The 24,285-nt window shown below is 44.0% G+C and overlaps 1 protein-coding gene across 10 annotated transcripts in view; it reads right to left on the bottom strand.

The window, feature by feature from the left end:
* The window catches only part of Rabgef1 (RAB guanine nucleotide exchange factor 1), a 65,378-nt gene extending 41,696 nt beyond the window's left edge, over positions 1 to 23,682 (bottom strand). For 2 of the 10 annotated variants that reach the window (XM_023714363.1, XM_023714364.1), the window contains exons 1-2: positions 22,932 to 23,120; positions 1,433 to 1,621 (exon numbers count right to left, since the gene is read on the bottom strand). In XM_023714363.1, the coding sequence (XP_023570131.1) occupies positions 1,433 to 1,621; positions 22,932 to 22,936 (194 nt within the window). In that variant the 5' untranslated portion in view covers positions 22,937 to 23,120. Of the gene's footprint in view, positions 1 to 1,432; positions 1,622 to 2,411; positions 2,491 to 6,629; positions 6,735 to 17,737; positions 17,759 to 22,931; positions 23,121 to 23,580 lie in introns of those variants that run through there. The other 8 variants (XM_023714366.1, XM_023714368.1, XM_023714367.1 and 5 more) reach the window with 8 other exon arrangements.
* Positions 23,683 to 24,285: the final 603 nt, after the last annotated feature.

Raw genomic sequence — 24,285 nt, 5'->3', positions numbered from 1 at the left:
TGATAGAAGGCAACAGTATGTATGCTTCTATAGGCTTCAGATGGGAACGTCTCCATGGGTTACGAGCCTCAGGAACTGTGTTAGGGTTGTATGAAACAGCCTAGTCCAGTAGTGATAAACCTGCAGCATGCGTGCCACAGCCAGCTGTTTGTTATCACTGAAAGCTTTAAAAAGTTCTCCATCACTATCCTTTTCTCTAGTAAGTTCAAGTTGAAATGGAGAGATAAACAAATAATTATAGTTTAATAAGTTGATTCACCTAGAATAGAGCAGAAAACAAATGCTATGAGAACACAGGACCGAACAACTTAACTGTCACAGGAGCTGGAGGATTTTATAATGGTGACACCTGGGCTGAGGGAAGAAACAGGATGCTATAAGTGAAAGGAGAAGAAACGCCAGGTGTAAAAGTGTGTACTGTGCCTCACAGCAAGCAAGCTGGGCAGAGGGTTGAGCACATGAGGGGCTGTGACGCTGGGTGCACGGGAAAGTGCCAGAGGGGAAGGAGCCCTGGCTGCAAAGCCCACTATTATTCTAGATTTCATTATTTCACAAGAAACCGAGGGAGTTTATAGGGCCAAGGAGCTAGCATATCAGGTCTGTGCCTCAGAAAAATAATGCGAGCAGCTGTGTGAACAACTGAGGGAGGTGAGACTCAGGACAGAAAAAAGCAATTAAGGGCTGGAGAGAGAGTCTTAAGCGTCTGACTGGCAAGTGCAAGGACCCAGGTTTGATCCCTGGTACCACATGCAGCACCGGCCCTGGAACCCTGGGCAAGCTGTGCCCACCACTGAAATTGGGTGTGATGGGGCTGGGGAGATGGCTCAGTGGAATAAGTGCTTCCCTGGCAGGCGCAAGGGCCTGAGTTCAATCCCTGGTTCCGCAAAAAAAAAAAAAAAAAAAGAAAGAAAGAAAGAAAGAAACTGGGTGTGCTGGTACATGACTGTAATCCCAGCACTGGAGAGGATGAGACAGGAGGATCACTACAAGTCCAAGCTGTGTAGTGAGATCCTGTACCAAATAAATAAATAAATGATTCTTAAAAGAGTTTTAAAAAAGAAAGGAAAGAAAAAAAAAGGCCAGTGAGATAGCTTAGCAGATTAAGCACCTGCTTAGGCAAGCACAGGGACCAGGTTTAATCCCTGGCACCACGTGCCATGCTGGCCCCATACTTGGATACACTGAGCCAACCACCAAGATGAAGACCAGGCATGGTGGCACATGCCTGTAATCCCAGAGGCCGAGTCTGAGCTGCGTAGTGAGACCCTGTACCAAATACAGAAGGAAGAGGAGAGGGAGAGGAAAGGGGAGGGGAGGAGGACAGGAGACGGGAGGGGAGGGAAACGGAAGGGAGGAGAGGAGAGGAGAGGGGAGGGGAGGGGAGAGACTTGATAGAACACTGCCACACCACCCCTAGGCCAAGTCCATTTACCGCTCTGCCAACTCCCAATCTTCCTGAATTTGCTTTTGCCTGGCTTTGTGGTACTCCTCCCTCCAGCACTTGGAGCAGAAGCCCTGCCAAGCCGGATTGCCATAGTAACCACATCCTTTCTTGCATAGGAGCTCAGACTGATCCACATGAATTCCTCGGCGTTCAGATTTAAGGCTCATCTTCTTCCTGCTAATCAAGGGACAAACAAGAACACATGAAAATGAATTCTCTACCATTCTATTAACTAAAGTCACAGCAAGTATGAACAAAAGCATGCCTGAGTCCATGAGAGTCAAGCTGGAAAGAAGATGGACATAGTCAGGAGGATGGACATAGGAAAATGCTGGTAAGTGTCACAAAGTCCCAACATAGTTCTATCAGTAAAAATTTTGCAAAACATTTTTTTGCTTATTCTCTACTCAAAATATAAAGAATACCCAAGAAAGGACTAATACTGGATTAAAGACCTAAACATATAATCACAAACTATAGGTATCATAAAAGAAACCACTGTGGGGAAGCTCCCTGACCTTAGATCTGGCAATGACTTGTTAGATCTGACAGCAAAAGCAAATTGATAAATAGGACTTCAAACCTAAAAACTTCTACACAGCAAAGGAAGCATCAACAGAGTGAAAAGTGGAACGGGACAAAACACTTGCAAACCACATAGCTGAAAAAAGAGTTAATCTCCAGCATGTATAACTCTGCAACAATAAAAGGACAAAGGACTTGAGCAGACTAGTCTCCAAAGAAGACAGAGAAATGGCCAACAAGCTGGGCATGGTGGCACATGCCTGTAACCCAGTACTCAAGAAGCTGAAGCAGGAGGATTGCCATGAGCTGAAGGTGAGCATGGCTACACAGTGAGTTCAAGGCCAGCCTGAACTACATAGCAATACCCTGTCTCATAAAAACAAAAACAGACAAACAAAAAGAAAAGGACAGGCTGCCCAGATAGCTCAGCAGACTAAAGTGCCTACTGCAGCAGAACACAGTGACCGGGGTTCGATTGAGACTGGGCGTGGTGGTGCTCGCCTGTAATCCCAGAGCTTGAGAGGGTGAAAACAGGAGGATCACTACGAGTCTGATCTACATAGTGAGACCCTGTAGACCCTGCCCTAAATTCACAAAAAAAAGAAAGAAAGAAAGAAATGGTCAACAAATACATGAAAAGACATCAAAAGACTAAGCATCAGGGAACTGCAAATCAAAATCACAATGAGCTATCGCCTCACACCTATGTTAGGATGGCCACTTTCAAAAGAACCCTGGAAAAAACATGTTCTGATGAAAATGTGGAGAAATTAGAGCCCTTCTGCACTCTGAGGGAATGTAGTGTGCTAGCCACTATGGAAAACAGTGTGGGCATTCCTCAAAAAAAGTAAAAATAGGGCCCAAGTCCAGAGATACACATGTGCAGTCCCAGCTACTTGGCAGGTTGAGGCAGGAGGATCACCTGAGACCAGGAGTTCAAGTCTAGTATGGGCAAAATGGTGATCTCCTATCTTTCTTTGAAAAAAAAAATAAATAAGTAACAACTAAGAACAGAATTGACCATGCAACCTGACAATCCCACTTCTGGCTATGTATCTGAAAGGACTGAAAACAAGATCTCCAAATGATACTTATATACTCATGTTCATTGCAGCATTATTCACATTAGTCAGAGGTAGCAGGCTGCATGATGCATAAATAGTGCCATATTATATACATATATATATGCATGCCATATATAAACTGTGCCACATATATATAATAAAGATACATAATAAAGATATACATAATATATACATAAGTTAGAAAACAATCACATGTTATAAAACAGATGAGCCTTGAGGACATCATTCTAAATGAATGAGTAAAAGACAGCTACAATGTGACTCCCCTTACAGTGGCCAAACTCTTAATGACAGAACAGAGCAGAGGTGGCAGAGGCGGCAGAGGCAGCAGAGGCGGCAGAGGCAGCAGGGGCAGCAGGGGCAGCAGGGGCAGGGCTGGGAGAGCACAGAACAGCAGTGGCATGCTGCAGGCGCGGCACTGGGCTCTCTGGAGGAAGCAGTTTCCAAGCCCCACCACACACATTAACACTGAGAACAGCTGGGATGGAAGTCTCGTGTTCCATATTCTTTACAAGAAAAAGTACATTCCCACATTATTTAAAGCAAGAACGCATCCTTCTTAGCTGCTACTAAAGGGCTACCGTTTTGTCCCAAGGGACAGAGTACACTCAGAACACTCACGGGTATCCAACTGGCAGCCAGCAACAGCAATGGGGCCCCGGGCCGCAGTGACATGGCCTGGCGAGGTCACAGACTGGTACAGTACTGTGTGACTTTCGGTCATATTTCAGGACCCCTCTGTGCAGGGCTCCAGCGGCCTGGGCAGGCAAGCACACAAAGACAGTGCGCAGCGGGCATGCACCGCTGAGTCCACTTCCTGCAGACCACACAGTCACAGAACGGGCCCTGCGTGAGCAGACAGCACCACAAATGTGGCATGGCAGCAAAACACGGTCACCACCAGTCATGGTACTTCACCCCCCCCCCCCGCATGAGTGTCTGTGCATACATATATGCATGCATGTGTGTGCATGTGTGTGTGTCTGCCAAGACAGTCATTTGTTGTTATTAAACAGATGTGTAAGTTTTCTTACATAATTACTGAACTTGTAATTGTGTTATTTCAGAAAAATAACTGAATAAATTAAAATAGTTCAGCAGCTGTAGTACAAGAAGTACAAAAAAAAAGCATCAACCTTTTCAGGCTCAGGGTATCATAATTACATATATAAGATTAGGAAAAGAAATTGTTGCAATCATTCAACTCAGAAAAACTTCACCATGTCTCTTTACTAGACTTGTTTTCTTTTTGGTACTAGGGACTTTTTTCTTTGTAATACTAAGCATTTCCACTGAGTTACATCCTCAGTTTTTTATTTTATTTATTTATTTTTTAATTTTTGATACAGGGTAACTAAATTGCCCAGACTGGATTCAAATTTGTGGTCCCCATTCTCAGCTTTCCAGAGTGTACTGTTTGCTTTTAATTTTTTTTTTGCAGTTTTAAAAATTTTATTGATACTTTTTTTTTGTATTTTAGGGAAGGGTCTACAGGGTGTTCAGGGTCCCACTACCGGATTGGACTCGTAGTGATCCCGTGTTTACAGCCTCCTAAGAGCTGGGATTACAGGAGCATGCCAACCATGCCCAGTCTCAATCACCATCTCAGCATGCCCCAGGGGCGGGGTCGGCACCACAGGCCTGGGGATTTATCCCCTCCCCCCCCTGCGCCTGCTTGCAGGTGCTTTAATCTGCCGAGCTATTTGGCTGGCCCTTATTGATACATTTTAGATAAACATAATAACATTCAGCACAGAGATTTGTACCTGTACATAATGTATCTTGCTGCTTTTTCCATTGTCCTCCCTTACCCTCTTTTAACCCTTCTTCCCCATTTACAAGTTTTGTTTCTATTTTTGCTTGTGTACTTTTTTTTTGTCCCTTCTTTCCTTTTCCCCTCCTCCTTCTCTTTTTCCCCTCCTCATTTGAACATTTTCCTCTCATTTCCCAATATCTATTATACACTTTGGTACTTATTTACACTTTTTGATTCTCATACCAGAGAACCAATACAGTATTTAAAATGTCTGCTTGATTTCACTTAACAAAGTCCACCTGTTTAGCTAGAAATGTCTCAAGCTTTTAGTACATTTTTATAAGACTTCCCAAAAAAGATTATTGCTCACTTTACAATTACACTTATGTGTGTCATCACTTTTTTTTTTGTGGTACCAGGGATTGAACTCAGGACCCTGAACTATCTCCCCAGGGCCCAACTAGCTCCCCAGGCCGTCATCATTTTTAGTAGTATGTACAATTTTGTTTGTTTGAGATGGGGTCTCACAGTATAGTTCAGGCTGGCCTTAAACTCACTATGTAGCCCATGCTAGCCTCAAACTCATGGGAATCTTCCTGCCTCAACTTCCCAAATGCTGGGATCACAGGCATGCATCACTATACCTGGCTTTTTGAACAATTATTTTCAGTGTGTAGCACACAAAGTAAATAAAAGTGGACCAAAAATTTCTGACAAGCACCTTGAGAATTCACTGAGAACTGCAACTGCCTCTGTCAAACTAAACACTGTTGCATTAGTTTCACAAAAGAAGGTCAAATATTCCATTACTTGTACCTATGCTGTCCTATTTTATTGTTATAATACAAATTTTTAAAAGAAAGATTTGTTACTTGTGTACATCCACTATATTCCCTACTGTATACACACTCAGCGTACCTCAAGGAAGCCAGAAGGCTGGACATCCATACTCTCAACAGTCTCAGTACCTTACACTGTTTGCTCAAAAGAACTTTGCAGGGGCCAGGGAGATGGCTTAGTGGAATAAACGCTTCCCTGGCAAGCTCAAGGGCCTGAGTTCAATCCTTGGTTCCACCACAAAAAAAAGAACTTTGCTTCAATGCTATGAAAGTGAACACTTTCTCTTGGCTGAAATAATTTAACATAAACCAGAAAGTGAGTATAATTAAAATATCAGTATAATTTTAATTGTTAAAGTAGCATTTAAGGCCGTTAGTAATCTAGGGCAAAATAACAGAGCTTCCCATCTGCTGCCCCTCATCAAGTGCCCAATACTGCAGCAGGTATTTAATAAGGTTATTCTATTCTCACAAAAGCTAAGTCGGAGTTAGGAGAAAACTGAGGTTCAGAGAACTTTTCAAAAGTACATAAACCTTACTGCAACCAAACAACAGGAGGGGATTTGAAACCAGGTAAGATTCTAAAATTCAAACTACACTATGTGTCGCCTCCTGCCCAAACTCACATCTCTGCACACATTTCAATCACATCACCTTTTCTCAAAGTGCACACACTCACGCTTCAGCCTACTGCTTTTTCTATACTTTTTTCTGCTAGTTCTGCTTTGTTTTACTTTTGAGACAGGGTCTCACTCTGCAGTTCAGGCTGGTCTTGAATTCACTCTGTAGCCTGGGGCTGGCCTGAACTCAGTGATCCTCTTGCCTCAGCCTCCTGAGTGCTGGGATGACAGGCATTTCCTCCTGCTTCCTTTGGCATTCAGTGAACCTTAACATTATTGTTAGGATGATTCATTTTTATCAGTTCCTATTTTTTCCTGCTGCTACCATGTGACTGGTGTTAAGAGAGCAAGAACCATAACCCCTGATGTGTGGGAAGAAGTCCTTTTCTTCCGCTGATAGGTAGGAAGAGACAAAACTGCCTTCAACAGAGGAAAAAATACTTGCAGAAAGCTCGCATCAGGGACCTACAAAATAGAAAATAGACAAAAGCATCTAGAAGGTGAGGTGGGACACACCTCCTAGCTACCAGAGAGACTGAGGCAGGAAATATGCTAACTTCACTGCCTCAAAAATAAAATTAAAAGGGCTGAGAAGGTAGCTCGGTGTAGAGCACTTGCCTAGCATGAGTGAGCCCCCGGGTTCAAACCTCAGAGCCACCCCAAAATCATCTGCTCATCAAAACTAAAGACTTAGTATCACCACTTCAAAGCTGAATAAACAAAAGGGATTCTTTTTTTTTATGTAGTTAGTACATTCTACAGGGTCTCACTATGTAGATTGGACTCAAAGTGATCCTCCTGTTTCAGCCTCTCAAATGCTGGGATTATAGGCATGCCCCACCACACCCAGTCTCAATCCTCATCTCAGCACGCCCCAGGGGATGAGGCCGCATGCACGCCAAGGATCAAACCTGGTCCCTGAGTCTGCCTAAACAGGCACTTTAATCTGCTGAGCTGTGTGGCCAGCCTAGGGATCTTGATTTTGAGCTGAAACCTGACTATCTTAACAGGTACCAATGTTCATTCTCCACTGTATCACATTTAAAGTTACATATGCGTAACATCACACTTTTTCATCCACGCTGACACACTGTTCTTTCTACAAACAGCCAAACAAGCAAAAGAAAAGAGGCACTTGATGGCACGCATTCAATTCAAACGTGACAAAAAGAACTGAACGCCATGAGGATTATAACATTTGCTCAGCACAAACATTTACTAAGTGTCACTGCATGTCAGGACTGAGCTAGATGCCACTGGTAAGGCACCTAGCAGAACAGGGCCTGGGCCTCAGGGAGCCACAGGGCCTTATGTGAGGGAGTCAGGTCACTGGGCCACTGAATGGGATATGGACACCCGGGCCCCTGCTCTTCCTGTTTCCCTTCCAGCCACCATGAATGAAGAGGATGCTTTCACTGACCCAACCATGGTGCTCTGCCTCATCACAGTCCAGCTGACCATAGCCTGAAACCTCTGAAACTGCTTTTTAGAGCCTGACTGAATTATCTCACCATTACTTTAGTCCCTTCTTCCTTTCCAACAGGAATGGGCACTAAGGAATACTCACTGTTTTCCTATACCAGTTCAGTCCATTTAAAAAATTTTGGACAACAAATACCACAGCACAGGTCTATGGGACTAAAATGGACACATTTGGGGGAGCTTGCCCCACCCATGTGTTAGCCATGTCTTTTTATTAGGAAACTGTCCCTCTAAACCACAGATAGGCTGCCAGCAGCTATATCTGATACAGTAGCCACTTGCTACTTCTTCACATACAAGATACTGCAGCTGAGTCTCTTCAAAGCAGTTTCTTGTTTTTTGTTTTTTTTCCAAGGAGTTTTAGAAACGGAATGAGGCCGGAGAGTTCTGACTGCTGGAAGAGTAGTGTGGTGCGACCATGTTCCGTCAAGTGGTCCAAGTATCAAAGATGCATACCAAGATGCAGGGAAAAGCGGCAGGAGAAAAGTACTTTGTGGGACCTGAGCTGCTGCAATCTCCTAGTGCTAATTCCTGGTTACCAAGGCTTAGCTGCATACTACCCTCAGATTCTGAGACACATCTCTAGAGCCCCTGCCGTTTCCTTCCTCTTTTTTTTTTTTTTTTTTTTTTTTTTTTTTTTTTTTGTACTGGGGATTAAACCCAGGGCCTTCACACAGAACTACACTCCCAGCCCTTTTCTGTATTTTTATTTTGAGACAGACTGGGCTCAAACTTGTGATCCTGCTGCCTCAGCCTCCCAGAGTACTGGGGTTATGGAATAGCCTGGCATCTTGACCGTGGTGGTTACAGAATCTATATTTGTGATAAATTTGTACAAAAATATACACATATATCCCACAGATGCCAGTTTCTTGGTTTCAATACTGCATTACAGTGAACAAGACGTAATCATAAGGGGAAACTACAGGAAGAGAACACAGGACCTCTCTGCATTATCATTGCAACTTACAGTGAATCTGCAATTGCCCCAAACTTTAAAGTTTTTAAACAAGAAGCACTGATCATTGGGTCAATGCACACATCACTCGGGTCATCCTGTTGCTTCTAACCTTGAAGAACAGTGAGCAAGGGCACCATGGAAACTGCATGCCACTGTCTGCATGGCTGGCGGAGTTGCTGATGGCTCTGTTAGGGCCGGGAAAACCAAGTCAACTCAGCACTGCCATACCAGACCTCCAAGCTGGACACACAGCACATGGTCTGCATTTAGGAAGAAGCACAGGGTCACATCTGGGCTGTTACTCTAAGATCAAGTGTGGAAACAGCAGATCAAGCGCTGGAGACTCAAGTCTTCTTTCCTGCCCAGACCCACCTGCCCCTAGTGGGCGAGCAACAATCCCAAGGAAACATGCTGCCACCACGGCTTGCCAGGAGGAGTGAGAAGGGTGCCCTGTTCTTGTGTGCACACAACACCCCATCAGCCAGGCTGTCACAGAGAAACAAGTCAGCTGATGGGTCTAGGTGGCTTCCCACTGTCCTTGTCAGGAGAGGGCTGCTTCCTGACCCCACAGGCTGGCCCCCTGAACAGCTTATCTGGGCTTCGTCAGACACTCGCAAGCAACCCTCACATGCTAAGCCATTCTTCTCCTGGAGTAAGAAATCAAATTATACCTACAAGTGTTTCTTAAATTTGTTTTCTGGTAATAGAAGTAAAAGATGCTCACTAAGATATACAGACAAGTAGAAATGGAGTTACTGTTAATATATCGGCACGCACATACACACACACACACACACACACATATGCATACTCTAGTATTTACTCACTCAACGTATTTACATACTTTTTTACTACTTACTATATGACAGGTACCTGAGACACAAAAAACTAGACAGTTTCAGTCCTGAGAAGTTTATTGTCTAATATGAGAGATATGATTATGTATACAGAAGTTCTAAAAGAAACACTATTAATATGGAAGTTAATTAATTTATTTATTATTTCTTTGGTACAGAGTTTTGCTACACAGCTCAGACCAGTAGTGATCCTCTTGTCTTGACCTCTCCAGAGCTGGGATTACAGTCATGCGCAACAAGCCTGATTTCACCCACCAGCCACACCCAGGGGTCTGGGACCAGCACAGCATGTGGTACTGGGAATCAAACCAGAGTCCTTGCACTTGCCAGTTAGGCTCTTAGATGACTGAGCTTTCTCCCCAGGCTGAAAGAGTTAATTTAAAAATGCTAAATGTCATGAATTCATGTTTATTAGAAGCATGCTAGTGATTTGCACATAAATCTATGGAATTCTTATTTATAGTAGCTGAATAAGTAGTTAGAAAATATAGAAACAGTTCTCATTCACAATAGTATCCGTATGTATTTGCTTTTTTACTTTTTATGTATTTGGTACAGGGTCTCACTACACAGCTCAGACTCATAATGACCCTCCTGTTTTCAGCCTCCCCAGTGCTGGATTATAGGCATGAGCCACCACACCCAGTCTCCATGGCCAGCTCAGCATGCCCAGCTCAGCATGCCCAGGGGCAGGGCCAGCATGGCATGTGGTACCAGGGATCAAACCCCAGTCCCTGCACTTGCCTAAGCAGGTGCTTAGTCCAAGCTGAACTATCTCACCAGCCCTCAATAGTATCCATATGTAAAAACACTTTGGAAATATTTTATTGAGAAAATTATGTAATCTACACAATTTTTTTTCTACACAATTACTGACATATGTAAAGAAGACTTGGATAAATAGTAAGGCATAACTGGCACAGAATGAAAAAAATTAAATATTATTTTAGAAAGGCAAGCATTCCAAAGTTTCTAAGTTTACTACAATGACAATAAAAATCCTGTAAGATTTTCTGGAACTCAGTAGTAATTTTTTGGATTTCATCAGTAATAACAAAAAGGCTAGGATGTTTTTTCATTTCTTAAACTAATTTTCTTATTTTTTATTTTTGTAAGCAAATTAAATACTGTGAACTTGGTGACAAATCTGGACAAATCATTAAAAGACAGACTACCCCCAAATGAATCCTAATACAATATATTGTGAGAAATAGGTTCATACTGAAAAAAGGAAGAGAGGTAGAGAAGAAGGGAAAAAGGGAAGGAGGATGAGAGAGAGGGAGGGAGAGGAGGAGGGAGGGAGGGAGAGAAGGAGGGCAAAAAGGAAGAAGGGAAGAAGGGAGGGAGGGAAACTTCAATAAGCAGCTTTAGAATAACTACCACAGTCAGCAATCTGACAGCTCTAAGATTAATTTTACAGATATCTTAAAGAGTTAAAACTTAAAGACAAACACAAAAATAGAAATAACTAAAATTACACATTTATGAAACTTCTAAAGAAGTTAAAAATCCTCTAAGCTTACAGGCTGCAGGAAAATCAAGAAGGAAATGAGATTTGAATATATAAATTGAAACCTCTATCTAGTTTTAGAAAGGTCTTATCTATAACCAAAATAGAAAGGCAAATAAGAAAATGGAAAAAACATATTTAAACGGAACAATGAGGTACTGCATTAAATTTTTAAATAATGTTAAAAAAATAATTTGAGGGCCGGGCATGGTGGTGTACACCGGCTGGTGGCACACACCAGTGCTCGGGAGGCTGAGGCAGGAAGATCATTGTTAATTTGAGGCCAGCCTTAGCTATAAGCTCAAGCAGGAGGATCACAAGTTTGATCCCAGCCTAAGCAACTTTTAGTGAGATGCTGTCTCAAAAAGTAAAAAGGACTGGAGATGAAACCGAGTGTGAAGGTCCTGGATCCAGTCCCCAGTGTTACAAAAAACAAAATAAAAACTCTTTGACAGCTAGGCAGCACAAGGGTATGAACAGACTAGTCACATATTCTGAATAGTTTGCTAGAAATAGAAATGCCATACCAAAAAGTATGTACATTTAAAATTTTGATAGGTCAGGCATGGTGGCACATACAGGTAATCCTAGCATTCAAGAGGCTGAGGCTGGAGGGTCTCAGGTTTGAGGCCAGTGTAGGCTACAGCAAGTCTGAGATCAGCCTAGACTATAGGGCGAGACTTCAAGTCTCAAAAAATAAAAATAAAAAATAAAACGTTGACACGTACCACACCGAAGTGGCCTGAGTGGCCTGACAAAAGTTGCACCTACTTACTTTTCCACTTGTATTACAGCATATGAGAGAATGGTCTGTCTGTGGCCATACCCCCATGAAAGTTCCTGTCTCATCTAATCGCAGCAGCTAGGCAGGACCAGCCCTGGTTAGCACTTAATATTTGGATGGGGGAATCTACTTTTCAAGCTTCACAAACATAGCTTTATTAAAATTAATTTTTGCATATGTAACAAGCAAAGAAAAAAATATTCCTAGTTTTTAAAAGACAAGGGGGTCTTTGCTATGTTGCTATTCTCCTGCCTCAGCCTCCTGCACAGCTGGGCTCTGGAGGGGCATGCCAGCACTCCCAGTTTCAGCACTTCCTTGTCTGTTCTGTGGCTATTCTGAGGATGGAGCCTAGGGTCACCCACAGGTTATGCAAGCACTCTGCCATGAAATACAGCCCCAGTCTGCATTTTTTGCTTTAATGTGTCCTTTCCTAAGAAATTTAGTCATTTTTATTGACTGGCATTAGTCTATTTTCTTTAAATCAAGTAACTGTTCATATTCTTTACTCATTTTTCTACATCACTAATCCTCTTTTCTTTTAATTTATAGGTACTCTTGTTTATATTATCATTTAGTCTTCCGCTCTGTAATTTATAAAGACAGTTTTAATCAGACTTGGTGTCTTAAATCTGTACCCCAGTTTTTTCAACTTTCATAAAATTAAATATACTGCTTCTAAAATGAAGGTGAAGGTCACACACTCAACGTCAATATAATGCAACAAGGTACCCTGGTGCCACTGGCCCAGCCAACTGCCCCCCCCATGCATAATGCGGAGCTCTCTGCTGTGGGAATGTGCAGAGCCAGCAGAGAAACATTCTTAAGAAATGAGCTCCACACAACGACCTTCTGTTGTACTTGATCACACCCTCCTCACAGAGTGTGACTCTAATCCAGTGACCATGTCACTCCCAAGGCCACCAGCTCAAAGCCACTTACAAAATAACCTGGCGGCTCCAGCCCTTTCTCTCCCAGCAAAAGCCTCTCTTCCAGAGAAGCAGCCCATTCCGCAAATGGCCAACTTATTCCCTAAGTGTCTAACCAAAATACATTTATCTTAATATCACCCAAGTAATAGCAAATCAATATAGAAAGTGGCCTTTTCTAAGAGTTAAGGGTTGGGAGGTGGGGGTTATAGCTCAGCAGCATAAGCACCTGCCTGGAAAGCCCACGATCCTAAGTTCAATCCCCAGTACAAAACAAAGTTAAGGGTGAACTGGCTTCAGCAAAGCTGTAAATAAGACATAACTAAAAAGACAAAACTGACCAAAAAACAACCTTTTATAGTGCCTGGGTTGAAAATGAACCCATTCACATTGATTAGATGGCAGAACCAAATAAATATTTTATTATGCTTTAAGCTTCCAAGAAGAGCCTTGTACCTAAAACCTAATATACATATGTAAAATGACATTCCAAGCTGGACCAACAATGCCCTACCACTAAATTAAAGGATTATCATTAAATTTAAATCTGTATTACCTAACTCATTAGTATACATAAAAAACTAAGTGTGATAAAGTATTTGAGAAACTGAATTTTAAAATGGCACTACAGATGATACAATCAAAACAAAACTGTACAACCAATCTACAAGGCACTGAAATTTGAGTTACTAGTTGAGAAAATTTTCTGAATATAGATTCATAAGATGACATAAGGCACTCCATAAACTGTAAGTTTAAACAAAATAAACATTCCTTAAATGCTAGTCAGAAAGTAATGAAAATGTACGCCAATTAAACTGCAGAAGCTGTCAAAAGCTGCTAAACCTGACCCACCCATTCTGAGCTGAATTACGCCACTCTCTGCTCCCCCAGAAAGTGTAACTTGAAGTCCTAACCCCAACACCTGTGAATGCCTCTTAAAAAGTTTCAGGAGATAAGGTGTTCTGAGTCCAAAGACCGGTGGCCTCCCAAGAGTGCCATGGGAAGCATGCAGCTCAACGCACAGGGATGGCTAGGGGCTCGCAGAGACAGACTGGGCTGCAGCCAAGGGACCCCAAATGCCAGCCATGCCCTTGCCAGCACTGTCCCTTGGAGCAGGGGCCTGAAGATACCTCAGCCTCCTGAACTACAAAAGAATACTCTTCTATTATGTTGAGCCAGCTAGTTTATGCTGATTTGTTAGAGCAGCCCTAGAAAAATAATATACCATCCACTAGAATCATAAACTCTACAAAGAAATGAGTTTTCCACAATTTGACATAAGGCAATGGCTTCAGAGCTGGCTTACCCTCCACACGTAGGGCCATCACATCCCATATCCACATTGAGTAATAGTCCTGGTTTATGTAGGCCGTAAAAGCACCCCTAGGATCCTCAAAGGTGGCCTGCATTGCTAATGAATATCCACTCATCCTCCCTGCAAACACACCTCCACGCCCTCTGGCCACCTTCAAATCCCACCCTGTCAGACAACATCAAAACATCTGTCTTTCCTGTTGACAGAACACAGTTCTCTCCAGTTCCTACAGAGCTTACAAATAGCTCCTGTCACACAAGGTCTATTACAGTGACCAATGACCAGATGACGCCCACTCTGTGTTCATGAGTGATTGTCCCAGAAAGAGCAGGGACTCAAAAGACAGTTCCTGAAGTCCCTCAAGGACTGATTCAGAAGATGGGCAAATTAGCTGGGGAGACAGTTTTCTTTCCCTCTACCCCTCACCCATTCTGAGAGCTCAGTGAAGGCAGAATAGAGAGGAGTGCACCTCAGTGCTAGGGCCGTGGGCCTCGGACACTTGGGGCTCTGGGTTCAAGCCCCAGTGCTGCAAAACAAAAAACAATTATGCAAGATTCACTTCTTCTGACTTCATTCCTAGCAGAGACTCTCTTTTTCAGTATGACAGAGGAGCCTGTGCCAGACCAACACTCCTGCTGAGAACTAGGAAAGCCAGATACATTTTAAAAATCAATGTTTGAAGGCATCACAGAGCCACTGAAGCAATCCATATTAAAACAGTCTAGAAAAGTCTGGTAAAAGAGGAACTGTAGAGAAATCAGATGACACTGTGCAGCCACTTTTTCCCAAGCATATTTTCTGATTTTAGAGCAAAAGGTGAGAAGCTGCACTCTGCTGAGGAAGAACCATGGAAGTTTTTGGAAGAAATGAAAATTGAGACTTTGAGAGCTCTGAGAAAGAGGTATGGATTAAATGGCCCAGCACAAGGCTGGCTTTCACCTGAAGGCGTTCATCCAAACTCCACAGCTGGCAGGGAGGGCTTCAAGACAAAACTGAAGATCAAGCTTGAAATTTTAATACCAGCATAAAGCACAAGGCAGGAGCCCTCATAAGCACACCCGACGATGAACACCTGGACAGGCATCTGCTAAGAGTAAGGCAAGTGAGGGGGAAACAAGGCCTGATCAAACAGCCACACCACCTCACTCCTCAGTGCATCTCCCAACAGTACAGTGTGACAGGTCACGGAGCGAGCACAGCAAGGGTGCTTGCCTCTCTGAAAAAGACCGGCTTTTATCATCCAGCATTCAGAAAGACGCTCAGGACTTCATGACCACCTTGAGTAACTTATCAAAACCCCATTTCAAAATAAAACAAACAGGGCTGGTGAGATGGCTCAGTGGTCTAAAGCACCTACTTAGAACAAGCAAAGCTAAGCAAAGCACAGGGACCGCTGTTCAATCCCCCAGCACCACATGCCAGCCAGCCCCGCCCCCTGGTGGGCTGAGCTGGCCACACACACACACAAGATAAATAAATAAACAAACAAAAAATTAAAAAAAAAATAAAACAAACAGGTCTGGCACATGCCTCTGTGGCAGAGCACATGCAGGGAGGAAAAGCACAAGAGAGCAAGAGAAAAGGAAAGCTTGGGTTGGGGGAACTTGGGTTGGGCATCGAGAGCTCAGTGGTCAAGCATTTGCCTAGAATGAGGCCTTGGGTCAGATCTCCAGTCTCATAAAGAGAAAAGAAAACCACAACACACACACCATTTATAGCAACGATTACATTTAAAACAAGTGAACTAAATATTTTGATTTAATTCTGAAAATGCCAGACTAAAAGAAAAAAAAAAAATCTAAATCCAACTTGACAATGCTTTCCAGGGCAAAGGAAGTGTGAAAGCTGAAGAATGGAAGAACATCTACCACAGGTAACATTTACCGACAGACAGTTACACTAACATCATACAAAGGACACCTAAAGGCTAAAGGCAATGAAGGAGGGGTACGATTAAAGGTAGCAGAGTTAATCCACAAGAAAGATACAAAAATTCTAATGTGCTATCAGGTGTGGTGGGGCATGTCAGTAATCCCAGCACTCAGGGAAACTGAGGCAGAAGGATCATCAAAAGTTAGAACCAGCCTGCCCTACATAGTAGTTCAAGGTCAGTCTGAACTACACAGTAAGACCCTGTCTCCAAAAAACAAACAAAAAATTTTAATGTGAGCCAAATGGCTAGAAATCACCCATCACTGGGTGCTAAGAATTCTTTTATCAATAGCCTGAGACAGCCCCAAGATTCAAAGAAAAAGATCACAATATTACAGAGCATAAATAATGGACTGCCAGAAAATGCTATGAAACTCACATCAGCATTAAACTTACAGTGAGTTCTGGAATTCTGACAGAAAATACGCAGTTTGCTAGCTGTGCGAGTGCCTGCCTAGCATGTGGGTTCCTAGTCTGGGCTCCAACCCCAGTATGGAAACAAAATGCAAATACTGTATAGTTAAAGCATTCATTGAACAATGCAACTGCAATCACTGCATCCCACTGAGCTATGTGGCACAGGCCATCACAACCGGTATTAGCTGGGTTTGGGATTACTACTGGTTAGACCTGAAATCCGACCTGCTGATTAGTTTATTTGTCAGACTCTGAGAACTTTAATTTCAAAACTCTGAACTTACTTCTCAGGCATGGTTTTATGAGTGTACATATACAACACATTAATATATAGTAGATATTTATACTATATACAATTACACTTGAGAAATATGTGTGCATTTGTTAACTGAAGTAATGAAAAGATAAAAATTCTTCTTTAAGGGAAGAGCCTATATCCCACAAGTGAGTAACAAAAAGCCTCACATGGCCGGGTATATAGCTCAGAAGCTCATGTGCCTGCCTAGCAAAAGCAAGGTTGGGAGTTCCATTCCAGGTACCAGATGGGAGGGGGGAAAAAAAGGCTTGACATGATGACACATGCTGGTATTCCCAGCATTCTGGGAGGCCAAGGCAGGAAAGTCACAAGCTGGAGCCCAGCCCATGACATTTAGTGAGTAGGTGAGATACTCTTAAAAAAATTAAAAGACTGGGGCTGTAGCTCAGTACAGAGGCTCTGGGTTCAATTCCTAGCACCATCACCACTACCACCAAAAAAAGTACAAAAACCTGTCTGGAACACATTCCAAAAACATACAGGATGAGTGGGCTCTTAGGACAAAGTGGTATCTACTTAATATATAGTTGATATCTAATATAGCTGCCATCTCATTATTTCTCATAAATAGTATTAAGAGACTCAAACCAGAGGCACTGTGTGTGCTAAGCACATGCTTTGCCAGAGCTACATCCCCAACCATCCATGACTATACAGCATTTGAAACCCTAGACAAAACCCACATACTTAGCCAGGGCACACGCCTATAATTCCAGCACTTAGAAGGCTGAGGCAGGAGGACTGCTAAATTTGAGGCCAGCCTGAGCTACATGGTGAGCTCAAGGCCAGCCTGAACTCTGTTTCACACAAACACACACACACAAAACAAAACAAAACAAAACAAAACAAAAATCCCATGTATTTATCATACCAGGACCCCAGCTGAAATGGCTCACAAATTTACACAAATAAAAATATAATCCAATTTGCTAAGAAGGAGCCAAGCATATTATCTCATGAGATACTACAATGAATTTTTTAAGGACTGCTAGGAGTGCAACCAGCAGCACTCTGTATGCTAAGCACATGGTTTGCCAGAGCTACATCCTCAACTTCTTGAAAGAATTATAGTCAATCTTCTCCATTCACCTACAGTTTTGTTTTTATAATTTTTATTCGCATTTTTCTCATAATATTCTATTTAAAGCTTTGGTCATTAGCCCAACTCCCTTTTCAGGAACACATGTAAAACACAATGTCAAAAGCTATAGGGAAATGCAATTAAGGAACACAACATTACCTAACTATATTTAGGCAAGGACAGCCCGCCCACTGTTTACCAAGGAAGAATGAACAAGACCCGCCTCTGTCACAGGGTCCACGCTACACTGGACAGATGTGACCTATAATTACTTGAAAAAGCAACTCTTCGGTTTGAGCAAAACAGAGATTCTTACTGGACATTTTATCTAAAATGAGTAGATCTGAGCTCATCTTAAAAATGAATTCCACTTTTGGGCTTCTCAAGATCCCAAAGCCTGCCTTGGGAAGATCTGTGCTCTGGTACCCCCTCAGCCCATCTGCACATGGAGGTAAGGCGGCTTTCATTCACAGGAGTCCCTGGTGCCTCCTCCATGTTCACACAGCCCTAATAAAGAACCGCCAAAGCATATGGCTCTGTGATCAGACAACACCACGAAAGAGATGTACTCAAGGAACCTGTCAGAAAGCACCTCCTCCAACTACACTGCTGATAAATTCAATACTGAAGCTCCACTGAGCAACAAAATATGTAGGGATGATAGAGTAGTCTGAAGAGTATCCAATGCACCTAATCTAAAACATCTTTTAATCACTAATAAATGTTTGGATTGGGTCATTCTACCCCACAGAATTGCTCTGACTGAATTATGTTTTCATGTTATGTCACCAGCCTGTACAATGAGGGAAGGCAGGGTTTACAAAAACATAACCTAGTCTTTTGAATTGCAGGCCACTTCCTTAAAGATGTAGCTAAGGAATGTCCCGCTACAGGAATCTTTGGGAATTCAGAAGAACTGGCAACTTTCCTCCTAGGGTCATTGAACCATGTAAATGATTAAATTTTTCTCTGAACAACTGAAAAGCAAAGCCAAACCTGTGGCCTCTTACAAATGCTTAAGACTTCAGTACTTCGTGTAGGGACTCATTCTTGCTTCTACCTTAATTTTTCCCAGGCCTATACTCAACACCCACTTATCTATGTATACCACTCTTGTACTTATCTTTGTGAGCCACACATTATAAACAAGATGTGCTCTTTGATATATTCCATGTGAAAAAATTATGGCCTAATAAGACCTTTTGTTCACTAATAAACATTTTATGAATGTTTATTTGTAAATGTTCACTGAATGGGCCGGGGAGATGGCTCAGTGGAATAAGCACTTCCCTGGCAAGCGCAAGAGCCTGAGTTCAATCCTTGGTTCCGCCAAAAAAAAAAAACCAAAACGTAAATGTTCGCTGAAGATAGCTCAGCGGACTAAGCACCTGCTTAGGCAAGCGCAGGGAGTGGGGTTCAATCCCCTGCACCACAGTCTGCACCAGCCACATTCCCAGGCACACTGAGCTGGCCACCAAGACCAGGCATGGTGGCACACACTTGCAATCCTAGTGCTGGGGAAGCTGAAAACAGGAGGATCACTAAAGTCCGAGCTGCATAGTAAGAACCTGTACCAAATACATAAAAGAAAAAGTTTTATGAGTTCAATTTTTGTATTTTTCCCCCAGTACTGGAGAATTCACTACTGATTGAACCCACAACCTTGTGCTTGCCAGATAAGCATATGAGTTTTGGTTTGTTTTTTTTTAATGTATTTAGTACATACAGGGTCCACAGGGTCTCACTATACAGATCAGACTCGTAGTGATCCTCCTGTTTTCAGTCTCCCAAGCACTGGGATTACAGGTGTGCACCACCACACTCAATCTCAAATTGCTGTCTCAACGTGCCCCAAGGGCATGACCAGCATGGCATGTCAGGATGGAACCCCTGTCAGGATGGAACCCCAGTCCCTGCGCCTGCCTAAGCAGGCACATTAGTCCATGAGTTCAACTTTTAAAGGCATTTGTAAATGTGCCCAAAGTGCTTCCTAAAGAAAGAAGAAAAAAACTTTTTTAACCAATATTTTTTAAAGTAGAAAATTCTAACAATTACATGTTATTTAGGAACTACAAAAGTAAAACTTTATGTTTGAGAGTACACAGAAAACCATAAATATATCCTTATACAAATATTTCTTAGAGGGGCTGGAGAGATGGCTCAGTGGTCTAAAGCACCTACTTGAAACAAGCTTGGCAAAGCACAAGGACCGCGGTTCGATCCCCCAGCACCACATGCCAGCCAGCCCCGCCCCCTGGTGGGCTGAGCTGGCCACACACACACACAATAAATAAAAAAAAAAAAAACAAATATTTCTTAGAAGTTATTTTTAATTTTAAGATACATACCAAATCTCCATAAATGAAATTACAACTGTGCATTTATTTTGAATAGGAGTTTTAACAGCCTGGCTTCAAAAGTGATTCAACAGAATTTTTGTATGCTCCTATCATATTCTGTGTATGGCATGTTCCTTTTTTTTTTTTTTTTAGACAAGGTCTTGCTATACAGTTCAGGCTAGCCTATAAGCTCACTTTGTAGCTTAGGCTGGTCTTGAACTCACAACGATCCTCTTGCCTCAGCCTCCCAAGTGCTGGTGGTGGTATATGCACCACAACAGGTGCTAACACTATTCTTTTCTTTCTTTCTTTTTTCCTTTTTTTTTTTTTTTTTTTGCGGAACCAGGGATTGAACTCAGGCCCTTGCGCTTGCCAGGGAAACACTTATTCCACTGAGCCATCTCCCCAGCTCCCCACTTTTTCTTTTTTGTTTTGCTAACACTATTCTTGAAGGTAAAAACACTATAAAATTTAGAAGTCCAAAGGCTCTAGCTACATTCCTGCTTTGGCTATTGTAGTAAATGCCTTCCTGTCATTTGGGAAAATAAACTTAAAACTCAGGGTCAGGGAATAGCTCAACGCTGACATAGTTCAGCTGCACAAAGCAAGGCCTTGAGTTTGAACTTCAACACCAAAAAGAAAAAACAAAAACAAAAACAACACAGCCTTTTCTTAAAGCACTTTAGGAACTTTATACAAACATCAAATAAAGTACTAGTTAAATAATATTTACTGAGATAAAGAGAAGTCCACTGCTGTTTCCCAGGTTTAATGATTCCGGGCATTTCAGCCATATGAACTAACCTGCATCAAGCTTCTACGGGGCTCTATGACAGAGATGAGCATTTAACAAGACTCTCAAAGCATGTACCTGCCACATACTGTGAAATTAAGAAGACACTCTGTAGCACTCTGCTGTGGGCCAGTGTTGGGCTACACAGGCATCTCCCACATTCTAGGTGGAGGTCATCTCTGCTAAAGACACTTACCTTACAACCAGTAAACACACCTGTGGCACCCAGCAATAATGGCACACACACCCCTGTAATCCCAGCACACAAATTCAAGCCTAACCCAAGCAACCGAGCCACACCCTGTCTCAAAATAAAGGCACTGGGGGGCTGGGGGAGTGCTGAGAGCATAACTGAGTGTAAAGGTCCTGGGTTCAATCCTCAATACAACCAACCAAACAAAAAAGTGGCAAAAGTTAAACACAATTAAGACAAATTCTACATCACTAACTAAACACTGACACAAATAAATTCAATGGGATCTTAGTTCTTTATACCAATAGAAACTTTTTTTTTTAATGTATTTGGTGCAGGGTCTCACTACACAGCTCCGACTCAATGATCCTCCTGTTTTCAGCCTCCCCAGCGCTGGGATTACAAGCGTGTACCACCATGCCTGGACTCCACTGCTGGCTCTGCGTGCCCTGGGGGCAGCCTGGTGCAGAATATGGGGCCAGGGATTGAACCAGGCGCTTAGTCCGCTGAGCTATTGAAAATCAAAGAAATTCATTTATCATTCTCAAGTCAGCAGGTACTTGAACATCTGAGAAGGCCCAAATTGGTTTGAGAAAGAAAAAGATACAAAAACAGAACTTTTGTCCATAGAAGTTTACAGATTAGCTAGTCAGACACCTTTATATTAGCAAATACATACTCAATTCCAAGACTTAATGAGCAGAAAACATTAAAATACAAGACAGGACATAATAAAGCGCTAACACTGGGCTCTCGGTAGGGGAGACAGCTCAGCAGCATAAGCAAGCACGAGGTCTTGAGTTCGATCCCTGTACAAAAACAAAACAAAAAACTGGGTTCTATCTGTGTCAGTCACACAACAGTCTGCCCAAGGCAGCTGCCTAAAATCTCATTGTAGTTGGGCTTGATGGCACAACCTATAATTCTAGCACTAGGGAGGCTGAAGCAAGAATCAGGCAAGTTCAAAGTCCGACTGGGCTCTACAGAGAGTTCCAGGGTAGCCAGGACTGTATGGCCAGATTCTGCCTCAGAAAAATAATAAGTAAAAAAATGGTTCCATTTAAAACATGCACTAACCCTGTTTAAAATCTTTTTCAGCCCGCATCTCTGTTCTACACGGGCATCTCCCTCCCTTATAGTAGTTAGTGGCCTTTTCTCCTTTAGCTGGCCCCATCCCCCAGTCTCACCTTGCTTCAAAATCCCCTCCCCGCCTTTGGGCTACAGTACTCCTAACGTTACTCATTCTTCAAGACGCTTCCAGAAGATATTCCCTCACCCCTCTTCCAACTTCCACACCCGACGGGACGGCGCAAGTGTCCAGCACCTCGAAGCCGTATGAAAGCATACATGGCTTATTACTTTTTTAAGAACCTCTACTGTCCTCTCTCCTGCACTGGCAGTCTCCTCGAGAGCAGAGGCGTGAGGTCAGTAAACACCTGAATATTCCCTAATCCTCTGCATGCCTAACAATCAGTAACTCCTAAAAGTCTGAGGGAGGCTGGTGTAGCTCAGCAGCAGAATACTTGCCGAGCAAGCACCAAGTTTAGAGTTACTTATTAAATGGATGTGCAATATAATCGAATCTACTTGAAATTCCAGCAAACTTTTTTAGCACAATCTCTTCATAAGGTTTTTTTAAAGGTAGTTTTAGGCTTACGGAAATATACAACTATTTTCTGACCTCTAAAAAAAGTCCCTTAGCCAAAAACCTACTCCCAGGTGTAAACTCTTCTCAAAGGCAAAACGAGCCTACCGCATCCACTGACACACTTCCTAACCGCAGCGACCGGTCACCGGCTCGGAGGCGCCGCCAGCTGTCTATGACCCGCTCTCCCGGGCGTCTGAGTTCTTCCTTTGCTCTACCCAACTTCCGCGCCGGGCATTCCCTGGGCTCTCCTCCAGGACGCTTCGGAAGCAAGGACTTCTGTGCCCAGCCCCGGCTCCACACCTTCGCCCTCCATCACCGGGTGAAAGTCTTCAAATCCAGAGCCACGAACGCCCTCCCTGCTCCGGGACATTTCCGTCCCCTGGGACAAACGCGGGTGGAGAAGTCCGGGCGCCCCGGCCCCGGCGCGAGCCTCCATCCTGACGCGATCTGGGGGATCCCGAGGGGCCCCGGGCGCGCCCGCCGCCGACCCACAGGTGTTTCTGCGGACCCGGGAGCGGGTGGTGAGCGGCGGCCTCCGCCGGAATCCACGCTGAATCCGGACACGGCTCGGCGAGCTGGCACGGCCCGGGGCCCGGCCCGCGCGTGGGACTAGGGTGGCAGCGGCCCCGACGCGACGCGCCCCGCCAGGTGGACGGCGCCGACGGATGACCCAGCAGTCCCCGGCCCGCACGCCGCCGCCCCGCTCCCGAGGTGAGGCCCGCGCCCCCGCGGCCCCGGCCCGGACGCTCCGAACCTCGCCAGCGGCTCCTCCCGCGTCTGGACAGCAGCCCTCCCGACGCCGCTCCAGTGGGTTCCGGGCTTTGCGCGTCCCCTCCCCGCCCTCGCCCCCGCCTCCCTCTCACGCCCCGCCCTCCGCGCCCCGTGGGCGCGCACGTGACGCGCTGGCGTCACTTCCGGGGCGCGGGTGGAAAGATGCGGAAGCTGCGGTGAAGTGGAACCGTGGGGGAGACAAGGCACAGGGCTGCCCTGGAGGGCTGCACTGACCATTGTGGAGGCTAGGGAACAAGGGTGACCTCGAGAGGAACGCTGGGGCGCTCACCTGGTGCATGTGGGAGCCACGGAGAGGACGGCGTTCGGAGGCGTTTTCCTCGCACCTGCTTTCGGTATCCGACTTGGTATAGGCTGAGGCGGCCCTGCCTCCCGGGTCCAGCCATTGGAGGAGCACGGAGTGGGAGGCAGAAACGGAACGCGTGCGGGAGAGGGGAGCCACTGGGCCAGGAGGGGCGTCCAGCTCCAAAAAGTGAGGCAAAACTTCGTGGATCTTAGGAGCTGACAGGTGTTGAAGTTAAAGCACCTGAAAGTGCTTGCTTGGTGCAAATCTGTTTGTACAATTGAGCATAATTGAAGCCCAAAGTTAAACCAGCCACTGTCACTGTAAAGATCGAGTCACATGTGGAACCCAGTTCTCATTTCCATTGGAAGAATGCTGGAAGCATTC

Source organism: Octodon degus, unplaced genomic scaffold (genome assembly GCF_000260255.1).
Source record: "Octodon degus isolate 3935 unplaced genomic scaffold, OctDeg1.0 scaffold00035, whole genome shotgun sequence".
In the NCBI taxonomy this organism is placed as follows: Eukaryota; Metazoa; Chordata; class Mammalia; order Rodentia; family Octodontidae; genus Octodon; species Octodon degus.
Note: the sequence above shows the minus strand (reverse complement) of the source record. Positions and strands in the feature narration are given on the sequence as shown.